A 19,399-nucleotide genomic window follows, 5' to 3' on the forward strand; every position below is an offset into this window, starting at 1 on the left:
AGTGGATTTGTGATTTTGGTAATTAATGGAATTGGAAGTTTATGTTATTGTACGTGTTACCATTTGTTTTGATGACATTTATATATGTATTTCTTAACACACATTCTCTCTTATTCACCTTTTTATTGTTTCTGAAATTTGAGAAAAATTATAAAATAAATTAAATAATGTAAAAGGCATGTATTGTTCGATTAGATATAGTTTTTTTGTTTTTTTTTAGAATATGTAATTAATGTGTATGAGAGTATTTTGAGATTGAATGATATATTAGATGACATGATTATTCACGTTTTCTATACGATTTTGTATGAAGTTTTATGATATATTGTTTTTGTATTTTGATGAGTAGATCTGTGATAGTGGAGATAAAAGGGATTGAATTGCTGTTAGGGAATATATAGGAAATATAAATATTTGTTACAAAGTAATGAACCGTTATCCTGCTTCACAAGGATTATTTGACAATTTTTATTTACAGAATTTACAAAATCCAGGAGCTAAATTAATTTTAATAATGGAATTTAACGGTGTACCATGACTATTCTATGTGAGCAATTAAAAACTATTTTTAGTGTTCATGGAAAGACATGGCCCAATGAGAAGGTTACACAGTAAACTACAGCTTACGTTAATTTAAACCTTCATAATATACTATTGTGATTCAAATCACATGACATTTAAAGTAAAAAACCATGATCAGCTGTTTTTGCTGGAGGAAAGATATTCTTCAGGATGAAATCACAGATTACCCATCAATTCTTGTATGTGAATTGTGAAACGAAAACGAAAATAAACATAAAAGAAAATAAAAATTTGTAAAAAATATTACCTAACAGAACGTTTACGCATTGTACTCCGGCGGGCCAGTGTTGCCAAGCTACCTTGTTCCGCATCGCCATTAGTTGGATGATGTACATTTGCCAATAAATGCGTTTGTGAATTGGCAGCATCTTGGCCATTCGCTTCATAGCTAATTGAACCTTGACGTGATCCTCCTTTGTCAAGGGCAGTCATATCGAGTAAACAATCGAAAAATGATTGTTTCTATTTTACGATTCGATTGTTTTTTTCGTTTTTTTCAATGGCGATTTATTGTTACATGTGTTGAGTTTCAATTTACATATTTTGTGTGTGGTTCAGTTTTTTTTTAAATATTTGAAAATTGTAACAGTTAACGGACAACAGATTTTTGTACAGTGCATTTCGTTGGTAATTAAAGTTGTTGGTTGGTGATAAAATATTGATCCATGTAAGTGATTTGATAATTATGTTGTTGTTTGTATTTGGTGATTGGTTGATAGATTTCAGACACAAACATTTGATTGTGTTTTTGATTTTAATTTTATAATACAAATGGTGTTGATGGTTTTTTTGTTCAAAGACAAATTTTCGAGAGACAGAGATATTTCAAATAGTGGCACCCCAATCGTTCACATCGTAACGTACACAAAACATAAAAAATTGTTTTTTGTTTTTTTTCATTTGAATGAAGAAAAATAAAAATATAAAATATGATTAATAATGATTACTTCAAATGTAATTTTTCATTTGAAAGAAAAAAAGTATCAAAAACGAATATTATTGTTTTATAAATATTTGTATATATATTAAGTAAATATGCTTAAGTATAATAAGAAGAGAAAAAAGTGATATTGCTGTTTTGCTTTTTAGCTCGCTGATAAATTTAAAATTTGTTTATATATAGATATTTGTACAGAAAAAAAGGAATGCGTATTACTACTATTGCTAGCTTTAGTTTTTTAAATGAGTTTTATTTAAATAATTATTAAAGATGTTGTTTATTTATTTTACAGGCAATACTTTTCTTTATGATTGCATTTATTTATGATATTTTAGCTAATTTGTCTATAAGTCTCTAAGTGCAAATAAGAAGAAAAAAACACTATGGAATGAAAACACTATGACCACTTAATTGAATTTTATTTCAGCGTGTGAACAAAAACCTTGGGTCAATAAAAAAATTGGACCACATCAATGCGACTTTAGTCCAACAGCGTTAATTAGACATTCAAGATACTCATACTACCCTTGCTAAGGTATATATGTATATTATAATCATACTTGATGTGTTTGAGAGACATTTTGGATAGATCTACGGATTATTCTGCGAGTTCGGTGAATATCATGAATATATTATATACCTGCCATATACCGAAATTTATGTAGTTATGTGCAAGAAGTTACAGCGATTACGCTGGCTAAGGATTCCCCCACTAGAAGAGCATATAGAAACGAGCCTATTTTTAAACAAATTAAAAAGCGTGGTATTCGATACTGACTTAACATTGTCACCACCACGGACCCTTCCTAAATGGATTTGGAGCATTCTTATGTACAAACTTTCTCTACTCGATGTCGCACAGTGGTTCAGAATTGTTTTTTCCTGGTCAAAACTCTGTAACTTTTTATCTCGGATAGAGATATTAAAAATGTAAGTTTTTTTTTCTTATTTTGCATCATAATATGAGTGTTTTTGAGTTTTTCATATGTTCTAACTATTTGAAAAAGGACAAACACCAATAAACAAACCAAAAACAAAAAATTAAAAAAAAAAAAAATCAAAAAAAAAATTTTCAACCATTTTTTAAATTTAATTTTTTTTCCAAATTAAAAAAAAAAAATACTCCTTGCGTTTTCATAAAACTCATATATTTAAAAAAATGTTCATTTGTGGAAAAATGCTATAATATATGTGGGAAACGATAGGCAAACAAGTAAAAAAGTATCAGTCAGCTTTGCCGACAGAGATATACCCTCAGCCTGTGTATATTGAAACATTTTTTTTTCCAAAAACGTATGCATTTAGGGGGTTTTAAAAATGTTGGATGTATGAACCGACAAAAATGTTGATTAGGATTAAAGAGCAAAAGTTTTTCGGAGGATATACTTAAAGGAATGGATCGACATTAACCATTATGGAAGTGGATATCCAGCCTATACATATGGTGCCATAGGGGGTTTTTGCACCCTTCGGGCAGTTTGCTTAAGAAGTATGGACGTGCCCCTGAAACAAATTTTGAATCAAAGTGATTCGATTGCAGGTCTTAAAGTGAACTTATCCGAAATTTTGTGTGGGAGGTACCGGATGTAGTGGACAAATATAGTCCACATTTAAACCTGATCTATATCTGGGAGATATATTAGGATGTGTAAATTATGGACCAATTCGGCCACTCCTTTCAAGAGTTACCGTACGAACAATTTTTCCGAAGATTTTTGAACTTTTTGGGGGAAGTACCTGAAGGAGTGGACCGATATGGCTTATCTTCGAACTTAAACTATGTTTGGACAAAATATTACTAAGGCCAAATTTTGGACCGAATCGGCAGATCCTTTCGAGAGTTATCTTACGCTCCAACCACCTCACACGGTGTCATAGGGGTTTTTTTTTGCAACTTTTAGGCTATTTTCTCAGGAACTTGCCCCTGATGAAACTTGTACCGTCGTATGGGGGGCAGTGAATACAAGTTGCTGAAACAAAAATCAAAGCGATTCGCGAACAGGTCCTAAACTGAACTTATCCCAAATTCTGTTTGGAAGGTACCCGAAGGAGTGGACCGATTGAGTTCATATTGGAACCTCATCTAAGTTTGGTAGACATTTCACGATTTGCCAAACATGGACCAAATCGGTTACTCCCTTCAAGAGTTATCGTACATACAAAATTTCCGAACATTTACGAACTTTTGTGGGGGAGGTACCGGAAGGAGTGGACGGATATAACCCATCTTCGAACTTAAACTAAGTTTGGACAAAATATTACGAAAGCCAAATTTTGGATCGAATCGGTTGATCCGTTCGAGAGTTATCGTGCGCTCCAGCCAAACAGACAGATGGACGGACATTTCTCAATCGACTCCAAATTGTCTGAAACACATTTCGTCCAAACATACATTATTTAGATGAGGCACATTTTGCCCGTATGAAAGTGTATATACCCTCGTTAGCATAAATGCTGAGGGTATAAAAACACAAATTTTAACCATTTAATTTCAAAATTTTTAAAATGTGTTAAACGGACGGAATGGTGCGAGTATAAAAGTAAATATGGACTGAAAGAGGGCACTATCGGACATCATTCTGTGAAAGCGAAACATTGTTCCAGGCAGTTCCCTAAAAGTTCTAGTCCACCAAAATTGGAATTTCACCAAAAATTAGTACCTGAGGAAAAATTAAATAGCTCACTTTGTGTAATCCCTACGGTAATTTATTGAGACGGTTCTTAAATGTAGCTATATCCGTCTGTTACAATCACTATAGCCCCCGCAATAATTGAACTATTATTGCAACCGAGTGTATTTTTCCATAGGCAGGTCAAGTTCGAATGTGGGCTATATCTGCCAACGTATTGCCCCAACATAACGGTACCCCCTGATTTTCAGTATTTTGAAGATTTTGGCTTCAATTTTGAAACGAACCAGCTGTAATTTGAAATTTGAGGTTGTTTACGTAGCAAACATGCTGATTTTATAATAAAGATAGCGAATGTCTAGGCGAGTGTTGTGTGCGTAGAGCATGTGTAGCACGTTTGCTTGCCACATGTGAGATAACGAAGTGTGTTTAAGGCCATGTCAGGCAATGTGCGCCTACTGAGAGCAAGTGAGGGAAAACTTCAATGTAAAATGCATTGAAATGTACAGTATCGGCCAAAACTAAAGCACCCCCTCAGTAAATTTTTTTGAAATGATAATTTTTTTATGAAAACTAAATTATAAATTTACTTTTTATTTTTCTTTTTATTTATTTATATCTTTATAATTGAAAAATACAAAAATAAGGAGATCAGAATTTAATAAACAAAAGTTAAAATTCAAAAAACATTTTAGGTCGCAAATATAAGATGACAAAACTAAAGCACCCCCCATTTGAGGTACAGCAAAAACTATTGAAATCAATATTTCGTTGCTTATCCTCTATTCTGGATGACACAATCACATATTTTAGGCATAAAGGATACTAAATTATTAATTATTGCAGGCGAAATAATAGGTTTTGGGTATAGCCTCCATATAACGGTACCTTCCGATTTTCAGTATTTTGAGGATTTAAGCTAAATTTTCCGAAAACCTATTATTTCGCCTGCAATAATTAATAATTTAGTATCCTTTATGCCTAAAAGATGTGATTGTGTCATCCAGAATAGAGGATAAGCAACGAAATATTGATTTCAATAGTTTTTGCTGTACCTCAAATGGGGGGTGCTTTAGTTTTGTCCGCTTATATTTGCGACCTAAAATGTTTTTTGAATTTTAATTTTTGTTTATTAAATTCTGATCTCCTTATTTTTGTATTTTTCAATTATAAAGATATAAATAAATAAAAAGAAAAATAAAAAGTAAATTTATAATTTAGTTTTCATAAAAAAATTATCATTTCAAAAAATTTACTGAGGGGTGCTTTAGTTTTGGCCGATACTGTATGTTCACTTGCTCTCAGTAAGGTTTAAGACCTCTCCATAAGATTGTATGACAGATGCGTTCGTACACATTTGTGCACTTTCCCTCTATCTCTTTATCACACTATTCTAAGTAAGGTGCAGTCAGATTGTAATATTTAGTTGTTCACATTCAAATAGGAAACCCTTTGTGTAGTTTCTTAGATCGAAGTTTATCAGAGGGCCATAGTAGTCCCAGCACATCTCCACCAAAAGTTGCTACTCGTAATTTGACATTTGAGGTTCCTTGCAGTTACGAAACTTCTCCACTAAAAATTGTCGACACAAGTCCATATTGCCATGTATAGCATTCATATAACGATACGTACCAAATTTTCGGTATTTTGAGTGTTTTAGCGTAGAATTTTTACAGTTTTAGAATAAATATCACATGAAGAATGGAAATATTTATACATCCGCCGCACAGTGCGAAATTTAAGCATTTTAGTGGAACTTTACTAATAACTGGATACTTAAGGTCGTAACTAATTACACTGTGCAAGAAAATTCATTTTTTTTTTCAAAATGATGGAAAAACCCGATTAGATTATAAAAGAAGAGTTAAAAGAACGAGACACGTGTATCGGCGTTTTTAAAGTTTACATCGAAAAGTAACCAAAGTATGCGTGGCAAATTCCGCCCATTTCTAGTTTTTTTTTTTTTTTCGAAATATTCGAGTAAAGATATCTTGGAATCCTTGCATTTTAAGTGTGAAATGAAAAGCACGTTTAAGGGTTAAAGTGGGACTTCATCTGAGTTTATTCACAATTCTCCTTCAAAACATATTTTTAGAGAGATGACGTCAAAGAGAAAAATCTTCTCCGTCAAATTTCACTATGGGTCACCAAAGAAATGAAATGTCTATTTAAAGGGTGTTTTTTAAGCTAGATAGAACTTTAAATTGTAAAAAGTAACACAAACAATTAAATTTTGATGAAACTTTTTCTCTGACAAATCATCATGAATAGACTCACGCTTGAACAACGCTACGAAATTATCCAAATTTACTTTGAAAATCAGTCGTCGATTCGCGCAACTTATAGACGACTCATTTTTGGCTTAACGCTTTTTGGCTTAACGCATTTGAGGCGCATTTTGGGCTTAACGGGTTTGTTAATAAGCAAAATTGCCGCATATGGAGTGAGACCAATCCACAAGAGACCCTACAGACTCCATTACATCCAGAAAAATGCGATTTTCACGCTGGTGGCATCATCGGACCTTATTTCTTCAAAAATGAGGCCGGAGCTCGCGTTACGGTCAATGGAGATCGTTAACGCACCATGATCAATGATTTTTTGTTTGAAAATATGGATGACATTGATCCGGAGGAGATGTGGTTTCAACAGGATGGCGCTACGTGCCATACGGCGAACGCAACCATCGACTTATTGAAATCAAAATTTGGCGATAAGTTGATTTCGAGAAGTGGACCTGTCAATTGGCCTCCAAGGTCGTGCGATTTGACACCGACTAAATTCTTTTGAAATGTGGATTTATCGTCGTATTCTAAAAATTCGCTGGACTGACCACGTTTCAAATGAAGAAGTACTACGACGGATGAATGTGGAACGACAAATAACACGCGATGTAAAAAGCCGAAAAACATCTTATCTGGGCCATATAATGCGCAATGAAAAATATAAGCTCCTCCAAGCCATTATCCAAACCACAATAGATGGAAGAAGACCAAGAGGCAGAAAAGAAACATCATGGATAAGAAATATTCAAGAATGGACGGGACTGCAAGACGAAAGAAACCTCCTGAATGCTGCCAAGAATCGAAACCTATCTATAATGGAATAAAAAATATAATTAAATTGTTAACAATGTAAAACAATTGTATGATCGCCAACACCCGAATACGGGTTGGCAAATAAATAAGAAGAAGAAGATTATTTCCTGTGGGTCTATGTGAAGTCACTGGTTTATGCTGATAAACCAGCAACAATTGATGCCTTGGAGGCCAGCATTGTTCGTGTTATTCGTGACATACGGCCAGCAGTGTTGTCGAGCACTGTGGCCAAAAATTGGACGTCCAGAATGCACTTCGTCAAGAACAGCCGCGGTGCCCATATGCCCGAAATCATTTTCAAATGTTAATGTCACGTATTGATCTTTCGAATAAAAAAAATTGATTACAATTTAATTTTTTGTGTTTTTTTTTACAATTTCAAGTTCTATCGGGCTTAAAAAACACCCTTTACATTACATATCATGAAATAAATATAATATATATATATATATATAAGTATATAAATATAAGTATCACTTTTTTATATGATCACATTTTAAAGGAGTTTTTGAAAGATTTTCGAAAAAAAGGAAAAAAAGGACCCTTTGGTGAACCGCATTAGGGTTAAAATTCTTAACAAAAATAATTTCCACACCCTCTTCTGTAAAGTTGCAAAGGCACCATATACCTAATATGCAATGATTCCAAGACATTTTTTCGCGAATATTTCGAAAAAACTAGAAATGGGCGGAACTTTTCCCGCCTACTTCGGTTACTTTCCGATGTAAACTCTAAAAACGCTCAAATTTTTAGCTCTACTTTCATAATCTATTCCGTTTTCCCTGTTTGTTTTTTTTTTTTTTTTTTTGTCGCACAGTATTATTTAACAACTTATTCGTCGACTTTATGTCCAAAAACAAACTACTTATTTCTGGCAACATGACATAGTTGTTGGTGTAGATATTTGTAAGGAGTTTTTTTGCTGGGTACTTGGTGCTCCAAACCTCTAATTCATTGAGTCATAGTTTTGATCATATCATAGTGTGGCATAGTGTTTTCATTTTCATTTTCCACTAGGAAATCTCATTAGTCTGAATATTATTCTTTAAATTACTATAAAAGATTTGATGTGGAAAAACATGCTGAAATATTTAAAAAAAAGTGTTTCTAATCTTACAAAATTTGAATAAAAAAATATTAAAGGACTTGGAGACAGACAAGTGATAGATTGTTTGGAAGACAATTTTAACAAAAATTAAAAATCAAAAGTTTTTTTAAAGAAATTAAACATGCTTAATTTTTCTAAAATTAAACAAAAATAATTATTTACATGCTAATAACTCTAGCAATTTACAATAAAAATTTAAAAAAAAAAATCGAAAGAAAAAATTATAACAACTAATACTCATTTAAGAAAACAATTAAATAAAATAAAAAAATACTAAAACTAGATATAGAACTTCCGTTAAATATAGGACACATTTATTCCTCTGGTTATTACTAATTAAAAATTTTCTTCTGTTTTCAGTTTTTGAATTTCTAATAATATTTAAATTCACATTGATTTTGTTTAATACATTTTTTGTTTTGTATAATATGTTTGAATGGTAAATGATTTTTTTCTTCTTTGTGTTCTAAAGTAATACATATTAATAAAAATTAAAATTGGTTTCTTTAAAAATATTTAATATTTAAATATCTAATACCGAATAACAATAAGACCATAGCGTATTTTGTTAAGAAAAACATTACCAAAAACTAGTTTATAACATACTATATATACAATCGTTATAATTTTGAATAAAATTTCGTAGGAAAAAATTGTGCTTTCATAACTCGAAATTTAATTGTGGTGCTATTATTTTGGATTTTATTGTGTAACATTTTTGCTATTCTAGAAAATGTATGCATAAATTTTCTTTCTTCGCAAATTTTTGGAGTTTTTGTGATATTTATGGCGTATAATTTTATTATATATTTTTATTTCAATAATTTTCTGCTTTTCAATCCAATTTAATACCAATGTTGCCGATTACCATTTGCGTCGAAAACGTCTTTGTATATTGTGGTTGGAAATTATGTATAGGGGATTTTATTTTCGCCTGTAATGATTAGTAAACTTACAGGGGAATTTATTCTGTCCTAAAGTGTCTAATCAATACAAGGAAATTATTTGTTTTTTGTTAACGTTTTATTTTTTATTAAAAGTTTGTGTGGTGTCAGAACAGGATGCATAATATAATTTTATATATGAGTTATCATTCAAAAATTGAATCCAAAGAACATTTATATATGTATATTGGAGCATAAATGTTGAAAAAAAGATTAAGCGAATCATCAATTTATATTGATTTTTAGCATATAGAAAATGGCAAGGTGTTTGTTGTATTTGCAAGGATTTCACAGCCATTTCTATTTTGGGAGAGACATTCATTTTTGTATGTGACACAAAAAGAAAAAAAAGTATTCTTAAAAAAACGGGCAGTTTTTGTTATGGTGGGACATATCAAAGTAGATTATGTACATTCTTCTAGCATTGTTTTTGCTGACGTTCATCTAGGAACACAATCATATACAACATAGCCATACACAGGAATTTTGGGATTTTACGTATAAAAAAGTAACGAGAATAAAATATTTGAAAATAATTCATTGTTGTTTTTTGTACAATACAAGAAAAACCATTAGGCTGTATTTTTATACCGGTTCTTCATCAGCATTTGGACTGAGCATTTGTTCTTCATCATCTTCACCACGACCTTTCCGCTATCGAAGTGATTTGATTTTTACACACACACATACAGACGTGACAACATACAAGTGAATGTTATTATTGAGTATAGAAAAATAAAAATAATTTAATATCTGAATGATGTTTTAATCACATTTAGATAAGTAGTTTTTGTTTTGTTGCTATGGTATTGGATTGTATACGTATTGTATAAAATGTTGTATAATATGTATAAATATATTATGTGTAGTGACACATTAACATCAATTATCAAAATATCAAAGTAACGAATCATATTTTGAAAAGAATGTCAGATTTTTTTGTTTTTTTTTCCTTTTTCTTTTTAAACCATTATTTTTTATAACAATATTTTAAATATATGAATATGTTATTCTATGAAACCTGGTAATTAAATTACCACCAAAAATACATCAACTTGACAACGTAAATTGTTATTTTAACATATAAGGCAACAAAAGCATTCCATCAAATTACTTTTTTGATTTTATAAAAGACAAATAATATTTACTGGGCTATGGTCTAAACTTTAAAACAAAAAAATCGAATTTTTTATAAAATTATCATCAACTGGAATTCTATAAATTTAACATAATTGAAGAAAATATTGAAGTAGGAAGTTGTTTTGCTTTAATGAATATTTACGAGAGTTCTTTTTGTAATTTTTGTTGTTGTGTAACAGAAACGGTATATGCAAAAGGCACCTAATCGCAGTTTGGGCAAATTAAAAAGCAGTGCTAGCGCTTTCATGAAATATAAGAAAACCTAAATTGGAACCCGACTTTATAAACTAAATATAAATCGGTCACATTTATTAAGGCCGGAAAAAATTTTGGCCAAAAGTTTAATTCGTATGAATGAGTGCTCGGCGTCGGCTTAAGACAGCGCTTGTATAGAGAAATTTTACATGGTTGAAATACTGAGGAAATGCCGCCATCATTAACACGAGGATGTCCGACTTGGGAATCGAGCCCGGGTATTCTGCATGCAAGGCGGGTGTGCATACCATTGGACCACTAGAATATTAACAATACAAAAACATAGCGGAGTTTAGGTCAGTTTCAAAAGTAGAGTCATGTCTCTGCAACTTTTCAATCTTTATTTCTCTGGACATTTCTGCATTACACGTCATGCTCAATGCTCATTATACTGAATGGCTACACCGACAACCTATCAAGTTTCTTCGACTCAGGGAACTTGGAAATATTTGATATATCCAAATTAAAAATGGTAACAATAAACTGTTGTTGTTTGGGTGTTACCGTTATAAAATTATACAAATATTGGATGGAAGACACCAAGGAACGGTTCTGACCGGTTTTAACATGGCAAAGCCCAGGATTTATCTTGGTCCCTCTTTCATCTCAAGTGGACACTGACCTCCGCGTGGTGTCACCTGGGGAACTGCCTTTAACACCCTTTAAAGGTAGTGAGCTAACATGTGCCGCTCATTCACCCATAAGAACGTTAAAACCTTGGGTTTGGGCGTCAGGTTAGTAACCTTCCCCTAGAAAAAACAGCCTACTATGAAAAAACGAAAGAAAAGAAAAACAAACACCTCTAAAGTTGACGAAGCCCGCAAACGTTTTAAGGACCATGATCTGCGAGTCTCCATCTGGAATGTTCGCACTCTTTATAGAGAAGGTACAGTCTTCGCATTGGCAGTCGTACTTGAAAAGTACAAGGCCTATATTACTGCCATACAGGAAATACGATGGATTGGGAAAGGCGTCACAACAACAGCTAAAGATGACGCAGTGTATTATAACTGCCATGACGTAAAGCATGAGTTTGGTTGCGGATTTGTAGTTAGTCGGAGACTTAAACATCTGGTATCCAGCTTCACCCCAGTGAATGAAAGACTTGCTACAATTCGAATAAAAGCTAAATTCTTCAACATCAGCTTTATTTGTGCTCATGCTCCCACTGAAGAAAAGGACGAACAGACCAAAGATATATTTTACGAGCGCTTAGAAGAAACATATGACCGCTGCCCTGCCCATGACATTAAAATCATTATAGGCGATTTTAATGCCAAAATTGGAAAGGAGAATATCTTTGGCCCAACAGTCGGGAAATTCAGTCTCCACAGTGAAACATCTGACAATGGTATAAGGCTGATAGACTTTGCAGCTGCAAAAAACTTGGTAGTTAGCAGTACCAGATAAAGGGTGTTTTTTAAACTAGATAGAACTTTAAATTGTAAAAAGTAACACAAAAAATTAAATTTTGATGAAACTTTTTTTTTATTTGTTTCAGTATACTCTGACAAATCATCATGAATAGACTCACTCTTGAACAACGCTACGAAATTATCCAAATTTACTTTGAAAATCAGTCGTCGATTCGCGCAACTTATAGACGACTTCGTCATGCGTATGGCGTACATAATCGTCCATCTGAACAAGCGCATTTTTGTCTTAACGGGTTTGTTAATAAGCAAAATTGCCGCATATGGAGTGAGACCAATCCACAAGAGACCCTACAGACTCCATTACATCCAGCAAAATGCACCGTATGGTGCGGTTTTCACGCTGGTGGCATCATCGGACCTTATTTCTTCAAAAATGAGGCCGGAGCTCGCGTTACGGTCAATGGAGATCGTTACCGCACCATGATCAATGATTTTTTGTTTGAAAATATGGATGACATTGATCCGGAGGAGATGTGGTTTCAACAGGATGGCGCTACGTGCCATACGGCGAACGCAACCATCGACTTATTGAAATCATAATTTGGCTATAAGTTGATTTCGCGAAGTGGACCTGTCAATTGGCCTCCAAGGTCGTGCGATTTGACACCTCTCGATTATTTTCTGAGGGACTACTTGAAGTCACTGGTTTATGCTGATAAACCAGCAACAATTGATGCCTTGGAGGCCAGCATTGTTCGTGTTCTATCGGGCTTAAAAAAACAAGTAAAAAAGCATTAAGTTCGGCCGGGCCGAACTTTTCATACCCTCCACCATAAAATATTCATTCCTGTCCCCAACTTTAAGTGAGTACGTTAAAATGTCAGATAATGTACATAAAATGCTTCATTCGGGAGGTCCTTTTTTATGGTGCCTATATCTAACTGTTGACAATTTTTGGTGGGCTAGAAATTGGGAGGTGCTGTTATATAGGGGTTATAATAAAACATGGGCCTATGTTGACAGTTTTTGATGGGAGCCTTTAATGTCAAATAGCTCCTAATTCGGTTAAAAAATTTAGCTAGAATCCTCAAAATATCGAAAATCGGAACATAACGTGGGAACTTCAAATGTCATTAACAGCTAGTTCGGAGGTATCTGGGCTATATGAAAATATGAACTTAAATGAACAAATTACAGAAAGTTCGTCCAAAAAATAAAGCTAAGGTACGGAAAATCGGGAGGTTTGTTTTGTGGCTATACAAAAACATGGACCTACGTTCGGTTAAACATTTTAAGTAAAATCCTCAAAGTACCGAAAATCGGGAAGTATCGTTATATTGGGGCTACGTTGAAAATTGTTGATGCAGATGTGTGGTGACCACTACAACCTTCAAATGTCAAATTACAGTTAGTTCTGTTAAAAATTGTAGCTAAAATTGCCAAATTACAGAAAATTGGGAGGTACCGTTACATGGAATCTATATCCGAACATGGACCTATGTTGGCAATTTTTGATAGAGAGGTGTTGTGACCACTAAGAACTTCAAATGTAAAATTACTGCTAGTTCGGTTTTATATTGTAGGTAAAATCATCAAATTACTGAAAATCGGGAGGTACCGTTATATGGGGGCTTTCTTGACAATTTTTGGTGGAGAGGTGTGGTGACCACTAAGAATTTAAAATGTCAAATGTTCAAATTACAGATAATTCGGTTAAAACTTGTAGGTAAAATTCTCAAAATACCTGAAATCGGGCGGTAACGTTATATGGGGGCTATTCCAAAACATGGACCTATGTCCAATAGTTATAAAGGTTTATTGACATTTAAGAACCCTAAATGTCAATTGATAGCTAAATCGTGGACCTAGGTCCCCACAACTTTTGTTATATAAGTTTAGTTACACTTAAGAATCCTAAATGTCAAATTATAGCTATATCGGTCTGAAAATGTAGCTAAAAACGTCAAAATACCGTAAATCGGGGGGGGGGGGGGTACCGTTATATGGGGGCTATACCAAAACGTGGACGTCAAAATACCGCAAATCGGGGGGGTACCGTTATATGGGGGCTATACCAAAACGTGGACCTATGTCCACAACTTCTAATATATAAGTTTATTAACACTTAAGAACACTAAATGTCAAATTAAAGCTACATCGGTCTGATAATGTAGCTAAAAACGTCAAAATACCGTATATCCGGGGGTACCGTTATATGGGGGCTATACCAAAACGCGGACCTATGTCCACAACTTTTGTTATATAAGTTTATTGATACTTAAGAACCCTAAATGTCAAATTATAGCTAAATCGGTCTAAAAATGTAGCTAAAAACGTCAAAATACCGCAAATCGGGGGGTACCGTTATATGGGGGCTATACCAAAACGTGGACCTATGTCCACAACATTTGTTACATAAGTTTATTGATACTTAAGAACCCTAAGTGTCAAATTATAGCTAAATCGGTTTAAAAATGTAGCTAAAAACGCCAAAATACCGCAAATCGGGGGGTACCGTTATATGGGGGCTATACCAAAACGTGGACCTATGTCCACAAGTTTTGTTATATATGTTTATTGACACTTAAGAACCCTAAATGTCAAATTATAGCCAAATCGGTGTGAAAATGTAGCTAAAAACGTCAAAATACCGTAAATCGGGGGTACCGTTATATGGGGGCTATACCAAAACGTGGACCGATATAGCCCATCATCGAACTTGACCTGCCTGCAAACAAAAGACGCATTTGGCCAAAATTTCAGCGTCCTATCTCCATTTTTGTGGATGCTAGAGTGATTACCACAGACGGACGGACGGACGGACGGACGGACGTGCTCAGATCGACTTAGAATTTTACCCTGATCAAGAATATATATACTTTATAGGGTCGCAAATGAGTATTTCAATGCGTTACAAACGGAAAAACAAACTTAATATACCCTCCATACTATGGTGGAGGGTATAAAAACAACCTGTATAATCATCTCGATATTCTTAAGGGCACCTAGGTGTCTCCAGGTCAGAAAACAGTAAATCAAATTGATAATGTTGTGATCGATGGAAGGCATTCATCGAGCGTGTTGGATGTACGATCGTTCCGAGGCGCAAACATTGATTCGGACTACTACCTTGTTGCAGCAAAGGTACGCACCCGCTTAAACGTATCAAACAAAGTACGAACAGACACAACGCGGAAGTTGGACATCGATAGGCTGCAAACACAACAGATAGCCACAGCATATTCCACTCAACTAGCCCAATTGCTTAAACAAAGCACTCCTCATCCCGATAACATATCAGCGCAATTGCAAAGCATTGCCCACTCCATGCAAACAGCTGCAAAATCCATACTTGGATACCAGAGACCTCCACCAAGGAATCCATGGTATGATCAGGAGAGTCGTGCTGCCACCGAAGAGAAAAATGCTGCATATAGGGCTACTTTACAATCCGTAGCAACGCGTAGCGCACGAGAGAGATACAGGGAGAATAGGAGAGAGGAGAAACGTCTTTTCCGCAGGAAAAAAGAGAGACGGCAAAGCGTGAGTGTGAAAAAATCGAGATGTACAGGAGGCAGAATGAAGTCCGAAAATTCTACCAAAGAGTCAAGCATCAAACTGATGGCTTTGTTACATACCGCCCAGCCAAGATGAGGTAAAGACAGCAATAAATCGGCTGAAGAATAATAAGGCAGCAGGAGCCGATGACTTACCAGCCTAGCTGTTGAAAACCGGAGGCGACACGCTGATAAGGTATTTTCATCAGCTAGTTATCGCCATCTGGCAGGAAGAACGAGTACCCGACGATAGGAACCTGAGTATCCTGGCTCGTCCTCGAGAAGGAGATAAGAATGTATGCTCTAACTATAGGGGCATAAGTCTACTCCCTGTTGCCTACAAGATCGTGTCAGGGATATTGTGCGAACAACTAAAGCCTATGGTCAACGAGATAATTGGATCATACCAATGCGGCTTTAGACCTGGCAAGTCCACCATTGCAGATCGACACCTGCCCACTACGTTAAAAGGTATTCCAGGCCATGTCTGAATTTGGTATCCCCGCAAAGCTCATTCGGCTTTGTAAAATGACTTTAACTGACACGAGATCCTCAGTTAAAATAAGAAAGAACCTCTCCTAAGAATTTTGTACCAAAAGATGTTTCAGGCAAGGAGACAGACTCTCGTGTGATCTCTTCAACATCCTGCTGGAAAAGGTCATTCGAGAGGCAAGCATCAAAAGAAGTGGAACAATCTACACCAACAGCCACATGTTACTTGCTGATGCTGATGATATAGCCATTATGGGACGATCAGTAAAAGAAGTAACTGATACCTTTATGAAGGTCGAAGGAGAATCTGCTAAAGTGGTTCTGGCGGTAAACGGTGAGAAGACCAAGTTGATGGTGTCGGCGCGCAATGCGTCCATTGAGCTCGGACCGACTGTGGAAGTTGGTTCCTATAATATTGAGGTAGTAAAAGACTTCGTCTACCTCGACACCTCCGTAAACACAACAAACGACATCAGTTGTGAAATAAAAGAAGAATTGTATTGGCCAACAGATGCTACTTTGGATTATGTAAGCAGTTTAAAAACAAAGCTACATCTCGCCAAACAAAAACAACGCTCTACAAAACACTGATACTACCCGTGCTGATGTATGGCTCCGAAGCCTGGGTACTTGCGCAAGCAGACATGGCAGTGCTTAGTGTGTTTGAGAGAAAAATTCTTCGAAAAATCTACGGTCCCATCTGCGTTGACGGTGAATATCGACGTCGCATGAACCACGAGCTGTATCTGCTATACAACTACGTCAATATTGTTAAACGTACCGAGATGCAGCGATTGCGTTGGCTAGGCCATATCATAAGAATGAGCAAAGATGAACCCGCTAAAAAGGTGTATAAATACGGACCGCTTGGCGGGGCACTCAGAATTGGCAGGCCAAGGAATAGATAGCGCTAACAAGTGGATGACGAGATGAAAAGGTGCGGTATTCCAGAGTGAGAAATGAAAAAAGATTGAGAAAAGAGTATTTTTCTGCTTTATGCTGATTAGCAGTAATTAAATAATGAATGCTATGCAGAAATAGGGCTTTTTTGTAGTTCGATAATAATCGAATTATTATTATAATTGAAACTTTTGTTCCTTTTAGCGAATTTTTGCTTTTTTTTCATTTCTGTCTTATGCCCATAAACAGTAAATAAACAGTGCTATGCATGAAGAAGATATTGGAGCATTTTGGTAGTTCCGCATTTTAAGCCTGGCCTGTAAATTAAATCTCAAAGCTAAACTCTCGTAAATATATTCATTAAATGTAACGGTATATCAAAAATTAACTAAATAACTTTAATATTTGAGTATAAAGAGTATATGTATTCAAAACGATAATATTGGATTAACAACATTAAATATTAACTTTGGTTTAAGAGTGTAATAAGTACCTCTTTCCAATTCTGCTACAATTTTTGAATTGTTTTTAATTGTTGTTTTTTTGTTTCGTTAACAAATATAACAAAAGTATTTTGTTTTTTGATGACCGAATTATTGAAGTAATTCATTCGATTACGGACAAGTGAAAAGAAGTTAAAAATTAACAATTAACAAAAGTATCAAATTTAAATTGCTTAAAAATAAGTTCAGCCTTAATTTGTTGTTTTGTCATTTGAATAAAATATTCGAAATAAATAATTTCTATTTTCTTAAATATATTTTTGAAAATTATTCATATTGGTGCAGTGTAAATCAATTTTGTAAGCAACAAGTGTTCAAATGTTTAAAACGTTTTTTTGGTTGGTAAATAAATTTTGTATGTTTTTACGAAACAGTGAGCATTTTTTATGTTAATAAAGGAAATTACTCTAAGTTATTGTTTTCAAAATAACATTTGTGCCAATGAACAACGCTAGGTATGTTTGTTTTTTTCCTATATGATAATTTGTTTCATACAATTGCTACCACATATTTTTTTGTTTTATAAAAATATCTAAAGAAAATATTTACAATAGTAAAAATAAAAAAATTTTGCCTTCCTTAATTATAATTTTGAAAAAATATATAGGTTTGAATAAAAATATGAATACTTAACATAATTTGTAGAAAAATTGTTATTCGCCCTAAAGCCAATATATTTAAAAATTATCTTAAATACCCTATTTATTGATTGATTATTTTAATCTTTATGAATTTTTTTGAAATCTAATTTTGTTTCTTTTACTTCTTTAAATTTAGAGTATTTGTAAATATTTCAAAGATAATGAATGAACTTACCGGCATTCCTCCTTGACCACCGCCGCCATCTCGTCTTATACGATATCCTTCTAGCAATAATAATCCTGTATAGATTTTACCCACTGTCATCTTGCCCTTGTTCAATTGATCATTGGGCGGCACCAGTAGATCTAGCATTTTTTTGGCTTGCAATGGCCAGATTTTTTCTATTGTTTCCCTAAGTTCAGCATCGGCTTGATCCATTTCTTCAGCTATAACGTCGTAAAAATATAATATGTATTAGAGTTAAAATGTATTTTAAAGTTTATTAGCCTTTAGATACTCATAAAATATTAGGATTTACATTAATTGCTCTTTTTTCTAAATATAGAGGGTCTAACCTACTGCCTTGACAACTAAAAATTGCTAGGACAGATTTGATTTGTTTAGTTATAGTCTAAACTGGAGTTTATTTGTTTCTCCAGAAATCATGAGTATAAGAAATTATTCAACCTTAGATAAAATATCATGTAATAAATAATAAATTGTTCTCGAAGAAGAAAATAAACCTACACCACTATTATGCTTGAAAAAGTAATGTTCTCTGGTTTGTCAATTTCAGTGAAAAGGAAATACACATCTGTAGGATTAATGCTGACTTTTTCCGTAATAAATAAAATAACAAGACAGAAGTCGCCATTCAAACTAATGACGCAAACCCCCTCTAATTGTCAGACCAGTAAGCTTCGAAAATTGTTTATATCCCCATTAAGCAATACCCACAAGAGATGTGGGGACATATTTTTTAAAAAATATTTTTTTTTACAAAAGTTTAGTTAAAACATCTATTAAGAAAGCAAACATTTCCCCAAATCTGAATGTTGGTAGAGAACTAGGGATTGCCATTAGGAGCAATGTTATTCAGGTTTAAAAGTCAAAATGTTGATATATATGATATATAAAATTCTCTGCAAGAATGAATTTTATGATTTATTTTCCTAAGATCTAGACTGAGAGGAAACGGACCTTACATTATTCTTGATCAGCTATGAAGAGAAGATCGGTTCCGTGTTTTTTATGGACGGAAGATAGTTTCCATTAAGAGAATATCTGTCTAA

The 19,399-nt window shown here is 33.9% G+C and overlaps 1 protein-coding gene across 1 annotated transcript in view; it reads right to left on the bottom strand.

The window, feature by feature from the left end:
* Positions 1–19,399, bottom strand: part of cac (calcium voltage-gated channel subunit cacophony) — a 541,297-nt gene that overhangs the window by 43,745 nt on the left and 478,153 nt on the right. The window contains exons 26-28 of the mRNA XM_073975285.1: positions 18,342–18,553; positions 830–1,044; positions 119–131 (exon numbers count right to left, since the gene is read on the bottom strand). Coding sequence (XP_073831386.1) covers positions 119–131; positions 830–1,044; positions 18,342–18,553 — 440 coding nt within the window. The remainder of the gene's footprint in view (positions 1–118; positions 132–829; positions 1,045–18,341; positions 18,554–19,399) is intronic.

The sequence above is a fragment of the Musca autumnalis genome, unplaced genomic scaffold (assembly GCF_047663935.1).
Source record: "Musca autumnalis isolate F117 unplaced genomic scaffold, ASM4766393v1 scaffold_3, whole genome shotgun sequence".
Lineage (NCBI taxonomy): Eukaryota > Metazoa > Arthropoda > Insecta > Diptera > Muscidae > Musca > Musca autumnalis.